This window comes from Diadema antillarum, unplaced genomic scaffold, assembly GCF_040938485.1.
Source record: "Diadema antillarum isolate AM-2024a unplaced genomic scaffold, OU_Dant_1.0 scf00000127, whole genome shotgun sequence".
In the NCBI taxonomy this organism is placed as follows: domain Eukaryota; kingdom Metazoa; phylum Echinodermata; class Echinoidea; order Diadematoida; family Diadematidae; genus Diadema; species Diadema antillarum.
The window spans coordinates 1,101,063-1,116,317 of record NW_027271016.1 but is presented as its reverse complement, the minus strand read 5'-3'; the positions used below and the strand labels follow the sequence as shown (position 1 = coordinate 1,116,317).

Sequence of the window (15,255 nt, the reverse complement as noted above, 5' to 3'; positions counted from 1 at the left end):
GAATCTATAAGTAACCCCGTCCCCCTTATAAGTAATCCCCGGGGCACCCCTTATAAGGAGTCTCCACGCTTTTTTGCAATGCAACGCGAAAATGAAAGGACTGCGGCAATTCGCTTGATCATGTCCATAAAGCTTCACAAGTTTCCTAGTTACTCAAGAAATTTGAGCAAAATCGGTTTGAGGCATCATATCTAAAATCATGGATTTAAATGCGATGTCAAACGACCCATGCGAATGCTGAAATGCGAGCGATTACTGGCGTGAGTGTCGCCAGGCGCGGCGGCGCGGCAATGCTTGAGTGCAGACGTGGCGACTGAGTACGGAGACTTTCGTACTCAGTCGCCACGTCTGCACTCAAGCATTGCCGCGCGGCCGCGCCTGGCGACACTCGCGCCAGTAATTGCTCGCATTTCAGCATTCGCATGGGTCATTTGACATCGCATTTAAATATGATGCCTCAAACCGATTTTGCTCAAATTTCTTGAGTAACTAGGAAACTTGTGAAGCTTTATGGACATGATCAAGCGAATTGCCGCAGTCCTTTCATTTTCGCGTTGCATTGCAAAAAAGCGTGGAGACTCCTTATAAGGGGTGCCCCGGGGGTTACTTATAAGGGGGACGGGGTTACTTATAAGGGGGACGGGTTACTTATAAGGAGGGGCCCCCCTTGTGAGTGGGTTTCCCGAACTGAGTTGCTTTGCTCTTGGATGGATGTAGATCTAGTAGTGAATAAAGGGCTGCTGTATGGAAAGAATCCTTGTTTGAAATGTCAGTGTCACAGTGACTGCTGATGGCAGTGCGTTCAACTCTGTGGTAGTCCTTGGTGATATGAATGAGTACTTGTAGCAGAGGGCCACCTCTGGAGAACCCTTTGGACGGGATGCACGGCTTTTTGTACTGGCAGTGGAATGGATAGGTGACCTGCAAGCGCCTCGCGGAATGCGGTGATGCATCCCACCCTGTGGCCTGTGTCGGTGTTGCAGCATTTCTCAGTCCATCTCAGGCTTCGTATCAGTGATGCTGCTGTGTCTAGAATAAATTGTGCTGCTTAAGTTTGAACAGCTTCCATATCCAGTCTGTCTGTATCAAAATCTGAATGTGGGGGTCCCAAACTGTTGAGCAGTAGTTGAGTAACAGTCTTACAAAGTTTCAACTATACAAGGGTCTTATAGGTCATGTCCTTGGTTTTCTTGGCGCAGTTATGTATTTCTCCTCAGGAATCCTAACAGGTATTTATTTGACTGAAAAAGCCATTTCAGGTGAATTTATTCATTATGCCATTTACTATGCTTTGAAGTGACGTGCAAAGCAAGGGTAAATAAGTTTATCGGCAAGAGTTCCAATTGTACCCTTATTTAAATTGATCCTGCGCTGAGTCGTAGACTTGGGTAAACCATGACACTTGAGGGTTGGGTTTGATTGTAAGTTTGCAGGGTTTAAATTAGGGTCTTAATCTCAGAGCGAGGTACAGTGCACTCCCGTTATAACAAACATGGTTATAACAAAATTCCGGTTACAACGAAATGAAACTTCAGACTGCAACATTATCGGCTTTATGTATTTCTATTGTACATTTGTTCGGTTATAACAAAGTTTCGATATAACAAAAGGAAAATGCCGGTCCCGAGGACTTTGTTATAATGGGAGTCCACTGTACATATAACTCTTTGCCAATAAATCCAAGACAATTGTGAGTCTGCTTTCACTCCATCTTTGTTGATGGTAAAAGGTATCGAAGTAAAAACATTTGTAGAGGGTAATTGACGGACTTCATCACATGGTTCATTCATTGTTGGTATATCTGCTTGCAAGACCTTATTGCCCCCCCCCCCCCCCGACTCATACCCAGTATAGGTAGTACCCATGGTGCCACTTGCCAAATGCCAAATGCGTGCAAGTGTGTGCATCTGTGCATAAGCTATAAAAAGGTTAGGGTAGTGTAGAATTGTATGGCAAAATTAGTGGGGGACATAAGGAAGTCTTTCCTATCTGCTATCTACATCTCTGTCTTCTTGTTTGACAATATATTTTGTTCTCTAAAAATCTCTCTTTCTTTACTACCCACTGCAGAGACAAATGTCATCATGGCAGAGAATGCGCATCATACACAATCAGGGCAAGGCATTAAATGCCATCTCCCGTACCAGACACCAAGCAGATGTTGACCAGTTGTATACATCAGGAATGTTTGCCCAAAGTTTCAGAAATAAATCCACTCAGGAGTGAGTAATTAAAAAAAGAATGCCTGCAAGAGTTGCTCACATACATTCTCTACTGTGTATGATGTAAAACAATGTAAATACATACATGAAGCAAAAATTGATATATGTATTATTTTTCCCTGGAGAAATTATCATTTTTAATTAGTTTCTGTAGAGTCCAAGAGAATAGGGAAATGGGTTGGAGTTTTGCAACTTTGTAATATTTGTATCAGTCTGTGTGTGGCCACAGAAGGGTTTATTGTGAAAGAAAAAAAAATTGAGATGAGAGTTCAAGTATTGACCGATTCTGTGACGCGCTATGTGTATTTTTGGCATGGGCGCAGCCATAGTGGGTGTCTTAGCCGACCCCCCCTTCCCATTCCCTACCCCTCTCCCGACATTAGCACGCGCGCAGAAAGAAAAACTGCTTTAGCCAATGGGCGTCTCGTACTGAGTGCGCGAATGCTTGCTTAGTGCGCGAACCTTTGTTACAAGTGCATGATAAACATGTTGCCCGGGGTGGGGGAGAGCAGGGGGGGTCGGCTCAGACACCCACTATGGCTGAGCCCAGTGCCATGAAATGTCTGCTGCCCTCAACAAACCCGAATCGGTCAATAGGATAGTACATGAACTGTGAAAAATGTAAGCTTTTCACTCAATGATTTTTCTTCTACCTCTAGTCTATTTCAGCAAACTTTCCATGTTTATCTCTTCATGGGTAAGACTATCCCTCACACATACACATACTGCAATAAGACATCTCCCCAAACTGTTCATGGATGACTCAACTCTATATGTGCTATTTCATAATGAAATGCAGAATTCATGAAATTTTCTATCCCATGAAATATTCCACTTTTACAGGAAATAACACAGGCTATGAAATCACTGTTAATCTGACATTTCGCACAGCTTACATAAGGCTTTTTAACCCGTTGAGGACAGTTTGATATTGCTACAAAACGCATTTCCCAAAGACACCTGCCCGAGTATACTTGGGACTCATCCTCAACAGGGTTAATTACTCTTTACAATGAGTAATGTTGATAATTTTCATATAACATTTACACAATGTGCAACTGAATATAATTTGCACTATTCTAGAAAATCACTGATTTCTTGTTGAATTGTTTGATTCATATACATGTATGTAGCTGTTTCTTTGCTCATACAACATATTAACAGGGTCTTAACAGAGATGCAGTATGAGAAACTTGCTGATGAGGCTCTGGACTATTTGGCCGAGATGTTTGAAATTCTTGGAGATTCTGATGACAGCGCATCTGACTTTGACTGCACATTCAGTGTAAGATTAAGTGTTTGCTAGTAAAGACATTGAAAGAAATGTTGTAGTATAAGTTGCTTATCTGCACGGGATATTTTGCATCATACTCATCAGGATTATCCTTTACATAGAATCAGCATTAGTGCAACTGCATAATTATTTCCATCATGATGGTTTTTCTTTTTCACATTGTTGAATGACGTCCAAGATTCAAAATAATCTAGTACTTACTATTGTTTTATATCCACATCTTCGAGAGTGTCCCAGATTGCGATTTGCATGATATAGATTTACATGATATTGATTAGGCACTTCAATACTGTATTGTAAATCATATAAATTTGTCCTTTTTTTTTTCCTTAAATTTTGTATTTGTTTTCTAGTCAGGTGTTCTTACTGTGGCACTAGGTGGGGGACATGGAACATATGTCATCAACAAACAAACTCCCAACAAGCAGATTTGGCTTTCATCACCAATCAGGTTAGTACCATTATATGTCATTATGTAGCAACTGAGGAAGATCTGATAGTATATTCAGGTTGCTTCGAAAGACTCCATGTTATTGTAACGCTATGTTCACACATGGTGATTAAGAATGTTCCTTGTTAAGATGTACCATTGTGGACTAAAGTCAATGCATACACATGTTACAACATGCAAACAGACATTTGATGTAGGTTTATTGAGGGATTTTTTTTCTTTTTTTTCCTGTTTTATTGTATGCCCTACAGAGAAGTTACATACGCCATTCATGTGTATCTTTGTCACTTGAGCAAGGTTTCTGCATGAATCTGTTTAGATAAAATTTATAATATATAAATTGAGGGGGAAATATGGCTGTGTGCATGGTGAAGGTGACGTGTGTATGTATTCAGGCAGAAATATTTCAGATTGCTATTCGTAATTTATGTATGGAAATATACATTTTTGTTGGTGGATTGTATTAAGGTATCAATTTCTAAATAGACTTTTCAGGGCTGTAATCAAGAACTTCTGACTTCCAACAGAGCTCACTTTTGTGCCACATCTGTTCATAGCATAATACTTGACACTTTCACAATTCTGTATGTGACATCTAAGCTCTGTTCTTCTCTCACCTTTGGTTTCCAGTGGTCCCAAGAGATATGACTACGTCGGCAACCGATGGGTGTACGCCCACGATGGCAAAGCTCTCCATGATCTCCTCACAGAAGAGATATCCACCACATTTGGCAGGCACATAGATTTCACTACGGCGGAGCGATGGGATCCGTGACAACAAAGATCTTGCACATGAACTCCAATCCCATTGCTATAATACCAGTTCACACTCTTCAGAGTCTGTGAATAACTTGATATGCATGTTTGCAATATATTCATTGTAAAATGGTGACATCTTGTGGATTCTGAAATTGCCTTTAACAATTCTCTCATTATGAATACACTCACATGCATAGTAGTACATACAGTGCACTCCTGTTATAATGAAAACGGTTACAACGAAATAAAAATTCAGGCTGCAAATTTATTCTATCTTAGTTTTTAATTGTTTATTTGTTCGGTTATAACAAAATTTCGATACAACGAAAGAAAACTGCCCGTCCTGAGGACTTCATTATAATGGGAGTCCACTGTATATCCAAAAGCATGTTTCTTGTGACCATAAAGTGGTGTGTGTCAACATACCATCTAGACTAAGGACTCCAAACTCTACTATATGATCTGGTCACAGCTTCTTGCATCATTAATTCATAAGCATTCGATAGGCCAGCAAAATCACTGTAAGTCCAGCTATGGTAAACAGAGGTGTTCTGTCTTATTTTGAACTGCCCGAGAGTACATGTATCAAGGTCAGAAGCTTCTAGGTTCATGTGACAAATGATTGGCATTACGGCAATGAAGTGAGAGACAATAAAAGTGACATCCAATGCTAATCCTATATTCCCCCCCCCCCCCCCACCTTCTCCCAACCCATTCAGGACTTTTGCAAGGCCATATAATGAGATGATATATACAACATGTATGACGGGACACAGAATATATCACTTTGACAGTTATGTTGGGTCAAGCATTACATACATGTATGTCTCCAAGTGGAAAAGATGTATGTCCCTATGCTATCCTAGAATTTGTTACCTTTGTATCCTGTCATACTTTGAGCAGTGATTATTTTAGTGTTTTTAACCGATTCCCTCCAAGATTCTGAAATCTTCGTAGGCAATGAATAAAACCATCAGGCTTGTGTAGGCTATGCTGTATTGCTGGAGATTCTACAACTTCATTTTGGGTTCTATGAATTTGTGAATACAAAATGATAATTGGTGTGTATGTGCTTTGTTATGATATTAAGAGAAGAAAGTCAGTGGACCACCAGGTCACTGACAGAATAATATCATGGTCCCAAGATGAATAATTTTATTGGTCTCAAAGTTTGTTTTGTCTCGGTGCATTTGTAATTCTTGCCCTGTGTGTTATGTGACCAGTGTATGGAATATGCCAATAATTTTCCGGCACAAAGCATAAGTGTTGCAAGACAATACAATGTACTGGCTGGCCAGTGACTGCCACTCAACTCTGAGTTGCCTTTGGATCAATGTTTTCCACTTCCTCTGCCCTCTGCCTTTGTTTTCCTGTGATTCAGTAGAGATTGGTGAGTTACACAGACAAATATGAATCTAATTCCTCAATACCAGCCTTCCTCATTACATCATATTTTTTTTTCCCTTCACAATATCCCTACATGTTAGCCCTAACAAGGCCCGGCTACAATTCTAGGTAGATGATTCTTTTTTTTTTGGGGGGGGGGGGGGGTGGGGTGGGCTCCAAGGCACTCCCAGCCTCATTAACTAAAAAAAAAAAAATATATATATATATATATATATATATATATATATATATATATATACAGTGGTACCATGTTCCCTTAGAAGTAAAAACTTTCTGATTCATGAACAGGTTGGAAAGGATCTGCTTACTTTCATTTTCCACTGACTAGTCTCCAGTGGGATTAATGTTATGTTGTTTGTGTGCTTGTGCATGACAGGATTATGTATATGTGAACCGAAGTGCTGTCCTCATATATTTTTAAAGTGACAGACTTTCACCCTCTGGTTCCTTCATTATCATCTTGGGGATTCCATGACTCAAAGTATCTGCTCTTGCATTCTCCCCTGCAATCAGAATGCCAAAATCAAAGCACAGTCTGATTGCACAGCAAAGGCAGATCAGAGTGTCGTCAGAACATCTGTGCAGTCTTGGTCTGAAAGTGGAATTTGCTACGAATGTCTGGTCTTGTAATTTGATCATTTCGGCATCTACATGTATTTTCACCTGAACCTCAACAGGACCATCAACGCACAGCAGCATATCAGCGAACCAATCAGCTGAGAGCAGTCAAGGTGCTGCTACGGTAGCTGCAAGCACATACCAATGGTATGACTTTTACTAAGGCAGTGAGCCAAAATCACACTCAACAGCATTGAGTCAATAGCTATGGCAAAGTTTCTAGGGAACATGCTCAACTAAAAATATTTATAAAGAAAACAGTACAACAGACATAGCTGTATCTCGACATATTGAGCTTCTCTGCACAAACGCAAGAAATTAAGTACTCCACACAGTCACTCAGCAAGACAGTGATCTGGTTTACACACCATAATTCAGTCATTTATTGGCATCTGTAGATGAGCTATTATGCATGTATTCCCAGTGAAAGTGTGAATTCCACCACATTCTGTTAAATGTATATTTAGTGTTACATTTGCACTACTGATATCAGATATTTTGACATTTTAACACCAAAGCAGGAGTATACATACATCATATAACATCCTACTCAGAACTTTCCTTTCAGACAATTCAGTTTGCCTTTCTCTTTAAATATTGATAAATGTATCAATCCTAATATAACATGGGTGTGTATATGTTTTATGACTATCCTCATGACTAATTACATCATTAGATCCAAAATGCTTAAAGCGATGGTATAGTTTTGGTTCAGATGGGGCTTCAGGTTTCCAACTTTTTGGTGAAATAATTCAAAACTTCTCATGAAATATGAAAGAGCATACATTTCTAAGAAGAATCCAAAGTTTAGTGAATGAAAATTGGTTTTGGAATGGCTGAGACATCGAAAAACAAAGAGGTCCTAATAAAAGATGGGACTCACTTTTTACAAGGCCCACTTTGTTTTACTTTGGTTTTTTTTTAATCTTAGCCATTTTAAAACCTATTTTCATCACATAAACTTTGAATTCATCTCAAAATTGTATACTCTTTCATATTTCGTAAGTGGTTTCTGATTACCTCGCAAAAAGTTGAAATATGAATCCCCCTCTCAATCAAAACTACACCATCCCTTTACAGACTCTAGTTCTACACACAATTTCACTGTGCCCATAATGTACCTGTTACAGACCACTCATCTGTACCTGCTGGGGATTAATGAGCAGAGCTTTGTTTATGGTATTGTTACATTTAAACCATATGCTGTCAAAGAAACATGTACTCGGTTTATTGTCGGACCTTCACTATATGCTTGGATATTGATATATTTCTATCCATCAATCTCTGTAACAACATAAGTTTTTATGAAATCATGATCACATTGAAAAGGGTAATTCATTCAGCATGAAAAAAAAAGGTCCATGGTGTACCTGAATACCATTCATTGAAGTGAGTTATTGTTTCTTTCACTGTTGCACAGACTGAGAGCCTGTAATGATTTTGTGTCGGCTGTTTTGTTTTCAAACACAAGAAACATACATTCTTGCCTTCACATATTTTCAGAAGTTGGCACATTCTCTGCATGCCAGTATTCTTGGTCAATACATGCAAATGAGAAAATGGACAGCTACAGAGTTACAAGGGCACCCAAGGAATGAAGCAATAGAAGAAATATGCAGACACACTCTTTCATGTTTCCCACTCATTGAGGAAGGTGGGTTGAGTATTGAGATTACTAAAAGAAAAGTGTCCTCCTGGGTGGTTTCATGGTAACCTGAGCTTTATGAAAAATTCAGCCTAAATGCAACTTCACAGTGGTGCCCCATAACAGTATGTCAGTCATTGAATTGAAACTACTTCAGGAGCCTTACAAAGTATCAAAGAATAGTATTTGGATAGAGTGAATCGAAGTATGAATATTGTCAAATATACTTGTATCTAAGTATATGCACGTATGATCACTTCACCACAATGACATTTTTGCAATTAAAACTTTATTCTTAGTATTCATTTAAAAGCTAAATCATGGGCTTGTATGTGTTTCATTAGTTTAAAACAAAATCAACACAGAATTTGTGTTTTACACTAATGAAACACATACAAGCCCAGGAATTTACCCTTTTTAATTAAATTCCTCGGCTTGTATGTGTTTCATTAGTTTAAAACAAAATCAACGCAGAATTTATGCTTTACACTCTTTGTACCTAATTTTTCTGAGCTGTTGACAAAAATCATGTTACTCAAATTCAATTTGGCTTTACACAATTGCAGCTGATGTCACTAGAGAAAATTGTGAGTTGAATCTGAGAGAACAAGAAAATGACATTTTCACAAATCAACATCTCTTCCAACATATTTATATGGCATATATAAAATACAAATTCAGATTGGGTAAGCAGAATGCTTGAGCAATATCTTTTTGGCCAATTTTCACATGATGTAGTACAACTTTGCTCACAAAAATATTCAGATACATTTTTGTAACAGTTGCAAATTCTTCCTCCAACTTCTAATATGGCAAAGAATTAGACACACTAAATAACCAACAAACACCATTATTTGACAGATAAAGTAAATTTACTGAATGTCATAAATCTGCTTACGAACTGTATTGCTGCATTACAATTTGATTAAAACACATTTCAAATAACAAAATAAAACTTGCCTATAGTGATCGCAATTAAAACTTAGTAAAATTATTCAAAAGAAGCTTACAATATAATACATGCATTTCAGGACAGCCATTAAATAAGCTTGATATAATTATGAATGGCAGCTAGTACCACATGGTATTCTATTCATAATTACATTGTACTAACTTCATTGCATGTAAAATCACACAACTCTTCTGAATATTAGTGTCAACCTTTCAATGTCAACACAAAATATTTACCTCTGAAATTTTCAGCTGTCAACACAACAGTTTTCATCAGTGGAATGATCCTTCCACACCCTGATCGCATAATGGTCGATAAGCTGGTCCTAGACTTTCAGAAGTTTCGTAGTTAACCCTTATGCCAAACTTGTTGAAGTTCCTATGCAAAGCATCAGAAACTCCTTTGATGTATTAGGCAGTACAATCTGTCCATTTGATGGAGTACAATTGTACATTGTAGTAGAGTCTGTGATGGTGTTCGACTTTTTCTCCTTGGGCTTGCTGATCTTATCAAAGGCCCACGGAGGATAGCCGCAGTTCAAGAGAGCCTTTTTGATGTCAAGTTTTTCTTTCACTTCTACTTGCTTCAACCGCCACATGATCAAGGCAAAGACGGATAATTCCACAGATGAAGGCTACAGCGTTAACAACTGAAAATTTGGGAGGTAATCACCTTGTGTTGACATCAAAAGTTTAATGTCAATTTCAGATGAATTTCCAATACAGATGAGCTTCTACTCTAACACAGAAATCTTTTGAAGAAATCTTGAGTGTCTATAGGTCTACCTCTTAAAGCTATAGCTCTACTACAGTCTACTATCAATCATCAATCATCACTGCACCACAAACAGAACAACTCATCCAATTCCTGGAACTTGTAAATAATTTTCACTGGCATAGTGCCATATCAAGATTAGTGCATACACCATTATAAACTCACAGCAACAAGACTTCACCATCTAGTACATACAGTGCGTAGCAGAATACATGGTTTACTATCATAAATACTAAATGCCATCTGACGATACAATGCTATTCTGAGATCACAAATTTCACAGTGGATGTACATGAAGGTATGGAACGATCACAAATAACTTAGCATCACACAAAAATGAGCTGGAAGAGTTGTCTTTGAAATGATAAAACTTTTCTCAGTTGATTTCAGCTGCACTTCACCTATGTAAGTCATACATATCATACAAAGAACATGATGAAAACATGTTTTGTGATCTTAGTTGCATAAACTGTCAAATAACAGCACTATGCTTTTGTCACTGCCACCTTTTGAAACCTGGAAAAGCTTAAAAGGTTTTGTTGGGGGGGAGAGATATATTCATGTATCAATTTTATTACATGTTTACATTTTTTTTTCTCTCTCTGCTAATAAGCTATTCTTGGAGATACAGTGTACTCACAGTTAATACATCTCTCACCCAGTGATATTATTAAATTAAATACCCAAATGCAGGGGGTTATCATACAGTGCTGTCAAGACACATTAGAATACTGTATACGCCATATATTTCACGAGTCTAAATTTTCGCGAAGCGGGAATTCCCGACGATTTCAAGAGTGGTTAAATTTGTGATCGTGGGGTCATGTAACTGAACAGAGAAATGTACACGCGTATGTCAAATGTACATTTGGATCAGAGTCAATATTTTCGCGTGTCTTTAATTTTGCAAATAGCACCAGACTCGCCAAATTCGCGAAAATAAAAACCTCTCGAAATATTTGGCGTATACAGTAATCAATTTGCCATTGATCTTCCAGAATCACAGGGAGAGTTGGCAGGCCTGGGCCCTGTTTTATGAAGAGTTATAATTGATTATATAGTTGATTTCAATCATTAGTCTACTGCAGCCTGTGTGTTAAGGAAATTTAAAATCGATTATATCTTTTGATAAAACGGGGCCCTGGTTTATCAAGGAGTAGACCTTCATACTATCAGAAGAAATGACATGCAAGGGTGTGAAATTGTAGTGGTCCAAAATATACCAGAGAAATGATGTATTGGTGAGCAAATTAATGCCTGACTAGTGAAAGCCTCTTTTGGGATAGCATAAATCGTGATGTGTTAGCTAACACCAAAACCTTCATATCAGGTGGTGATAACTACATGATGTTTAAACTACTTCAACATTCAATCAGGATCTGAGAACAGGTACATCAAAAAATACTTGACTACTAGTATCTTCTACTACACAGTTGTCGGCATGTCACTGAGACATGCATGCATACATGTACGAATCTGTCACCTTGGCAAAGCTGCCATATGCACAGCTGGAGCATATTCCTCGTTATGCTGACATGATTCTACATTTGATTAAATGTGAAACTTTTGCTGGGCCGAAACGAAATAGCTGACACACGTACAGGACAAAGTATATGTCCAAACCCTAAATATGCTCACTAACAGCTGTTTATACAGCTAAAACCACACACCAGTACATGGTAACCATGAGTCATTTTGTTACACATAATATACATCAATAGCTGCCATAACATGCTTTGCCATGACAACATCTACACAGCCTGCCAAATACAGTAATAATGACAATAGTAACATTTTTTCTTTTATATTGTTTTTATTGTAATTATAAACTGATCCATGGACTTCTGTTACAGAGATTATCAGGGACTTTTTGATTGTGTAGACAAGCACACAGTTCTCATTCTCTAGCAATGCCACGTGGCTGGGATCCACTAGGCACATCTACCTACTTAAAAACCCAATCTGATTTTTAAGTCGACGTATGTTCACCGTATGAACGTCGCATCATCGTGGCACTGCTCCAACCCAGCCAGATTTTTACACCCGACAACATGATTCATCCTGAAATTGAGATACACAATTTGTAAGCATGAAATCTTTCGTGGAAGCATTCTCAATTCTGGTACTGAACATGCCAGAGAACATGAAGCATGCACAGTTTTTTTCAAATGACATCATCACGTCACAGTCCACTTTGTGGACATGCCAATCGAAAAGTCCTTATTGCACCTGAACAAAACAGTAACCACGTGCAAATGTGCCATGTGAGTATAAATTAATTGCCGTCTTCTTTATACACATCTTGCCTTGTGGCATCACTCCAACCCCTCTCCTCAAAATCACAATCACGTGTGTATGATACAAAATACAGTTTGTGTATAATGTATTTTGCACATCACCGCAAAACATGTCTTGGCGTTTGCATGCATTGCACATCTAGTTTTGCACAAATGCACTGCACTCGACATGCAGCATTTACTACTCCTACTGATTGCGGCAAGAAAAATGAACTTCAAAACAAACATGCCTTTCCATTTCGTATCTCTTCCACATACCAATACTGTTTATTTGTTGCTTTCCAAGTTTTCATTTTATCACAATATGGCAAGATCATTATGGACAGCAATATCATAAGGTAAACACTGAGAACAGAATATACAGAATTTAGATTTGAAAATTACTGGAAGGGTTACCATACAAAGTAATAAGCAGGGGTATTTGTTGAAATTCAAATTATATTACAGAAGACATAAATATATGCAAATGAAAAAAATTAGCAGACACTAACCTGAGTTTTACTGCTAGCAGATAATCGAATACCAAGAAAATTAATCCCAAACTTTAATCGGTAAACAGAATACAGACTGCACTGTCACACAGGATGTTGAAGCAGCAATGATGCAAGCTTCAACCACCACATGATCATGGTCAGGACTGCTTTAAACCTCCTCCTTTTGCCACATGTTGCCAACATTGCCCTACCCCGCCCCCTCCCCCCCCCCCCCCCCCCCCCCCCCCCAAAAAAAAAAAAAATGCCTGAATAGCTTTTTAAACATCACTTGTGATCAATATCTGTATTTCTGTAACAGACTGCATGCATATTGCACTCGTGTAAAAATCAGTTAAGCCCTGAAGATGAACATGAAGGGACATATATCGAGTTCTACATTATTCTTCCTTTTCATGACTATGTGGGCAAGAGATTGGAAATATTATCTGATACCAGTACACATATATTCTAGCACATCATCCATTAAACACTATAAATGGAAATGACTAATGGAAGAGATGCATAACACAGGCGAAAAATAGAGACTGATATTTTACACACCGACATATTATGGCATGACTTCAATTTGTGCTGCAGAGTAGAGGTGACTATTAAAAAGAAACTAGAGAGGTGTGGATTAAAGGACTTTACATAATATCAAAAACTTCTGAGATGATTGAATTGAGTAATACTTGATTGTGATGGTGCTAGAGAGGTATATCAAATATGGGAACTTACAGGGAAACTTGCCTCTGCGATAATGACAACTGAAATACACACACACACACACACACAAAATATATATATATATATATGATCAAACAAGAAGAGAGAAACTTCACCGAACTTGGGGGAAAAAAGGTGGCAATGGTGTCAATTTTTCAAGATTCTTCAAGATTGAACTTGGGCAAAAGAGTAACAAAGTTATCCATTTTTCAAAATTTTACCAAAAAGTCCAAGCACATTTCCATCCCATTCATTTGCACACAATCTTTACTAAATTACTTTATCAATGCTAACACATGGAGTCATGCTCTTCACATCATACATATTTTTTTAATTGTTATACAACTGTTACAATTCTAATTCTAATAGCAATGATGATTTGTAAAGGGAAAGGGTGAGAGCTGATGAATGATTGACAAAAACAGTGATTTAATTTCCTTTTTTTTTTACAAATAAATTCAATAGAGAGAAATATGGCAAGAATATCATTCCCTTGGCATATTTGTGTCTGCAATTGTGACTGTTAATATCACTCTTTAGGGAAAAACATTTTTTTTAAGACTTCAAGAAGCCACAACTTTGTTGTTTACTTTTTTTCCCCAATTCAATTGAAGTTTTGCTCTTCTGGTGGTTGGAATCATGACGTTCAGTTGAACTTTGACACACAGTGACGTTTCCTTGAATTGACAGTGTCATACTTCAATCGTGCCAAATGACACACTAATAATTGCATAGTACTGACTTACACTACATTCTTGTATTTACACAGGACAGGTGTTCTTCATACAGAGAGGAATGTTCAACCATGAACGATAGCTTGCTTCAAACAAATACACCCTTTAAAACCGAACAAGTTTTTAAGTAAAGATAGATGATACGCTCTGTTTGGTCAGCCAGCATACTACGTACAATACATATACTGTATAAGCTGTTATTTTCGCGAATTTCGCGAATCTCAGTTGGATCGCGAATTTAACAACACGCGAAATATATCTCCATGCACTAGGGTAATAGCGCATTTACGTTAGCGTCGGCGTCAGTTCCCGAAAATAACATCTCGCGAAAATGTCTATGACCTCCTCACCCGCGAAAATAACAACGTATACAGTATTGAGATGTCAGTTATCAAATTGATAGTACCTCAGTAGCTTTTTGTTTGTTTCTGTGCAAGTTCGTAACATGATTACAAAAGAGCAGTCCATGACGTCTACATATTTCATGCATACCTTTGTAACAAAAACTTTTCCTGATAAGTTTGCCAGAGGCTTGCTTGAGGTTAGCCTGACACAGCAGGAACTAAAATTGTCAAGTGAATTTCAATTCTTGATATGCATTGAGTATGATTATGAATGAGTGGATGGAATAGATTGCTATCAGGTCCTAAGAGAAAAGATATTCATAAAGTTGAATACACTATTTAACTGGCCTTTTACAAGTGAAAAATGCAAATCAAATACCAAGATCACACATACGGGTAATCACCATTCAATTATGTGATGCGACACTACGTGATTGAATCCACAAGTGTGTAAACAGAAGCATTTATTTTCTGAGAAACAATGCTTGTTACGGTTCTTCATCAACTATTTACACACAGTCAGAGTTGTGTGTGCACGCAATTCAAAGACATTCTGCTG

General features: G+C 37.9%; 1 protein-coding gene across 1 annotated transcript; it reads left to right on the top strand.

Moving 5' to 3' along the window:
- Window positions 1-2,093: 2,093 nt before the first annotated feature.
- LOC139720341 (frataxin, mitochondrial-like) lies at window positions 2,094-4,784 on the top strand. Its single transcript, XM_071631704.1, has 4 exons — window positions 2,094-2,222; window positions 3,387-3,507; window positions 3,870-3,967; window positions 4,598-4,784. Exons 1-4 carry the CDS (start codon window positions 2,095-2,097, stop codon window positions 4,740-4,742), a joined length of 492 nt encoding a protein of 163 aa, XP_071487805.1. The 5' UTR covers window position 2,094; the 3' UTR covers window positions 4,743-4,784.
- The last annotated feature ends 10,471 nt before the right edge of the window (window positions 4,785-15,255 follow it).

What these genes read in the sequence shown, in the direction of transcription:
- LOC139720341 (XM_071631704.1), top strand. Translation starts at nt 2,095, where the DNA reads ATGCGCATCATACACAATCAGGGCAAGGCATTAAATGCCATCTCCCGT. An exon ending in ACTTTGACTGCACATTCAGT is followed by an intron (nt 3,508 to 3,869) that starts GTAAGATTAAGT and finishes TTTGTTTTCTAG; the next exon opens with TCAGGTGTTCTTACTGTGGC. An exon ending in TGGCTTTCATCACCAATCAG is followed by an intron (nt 3,968 to 4,597) that starts GTTAGTACCATT and finishes TTTGGTTTCCAG; the next exon opens with TGGTCCCAAGAGATATGACT.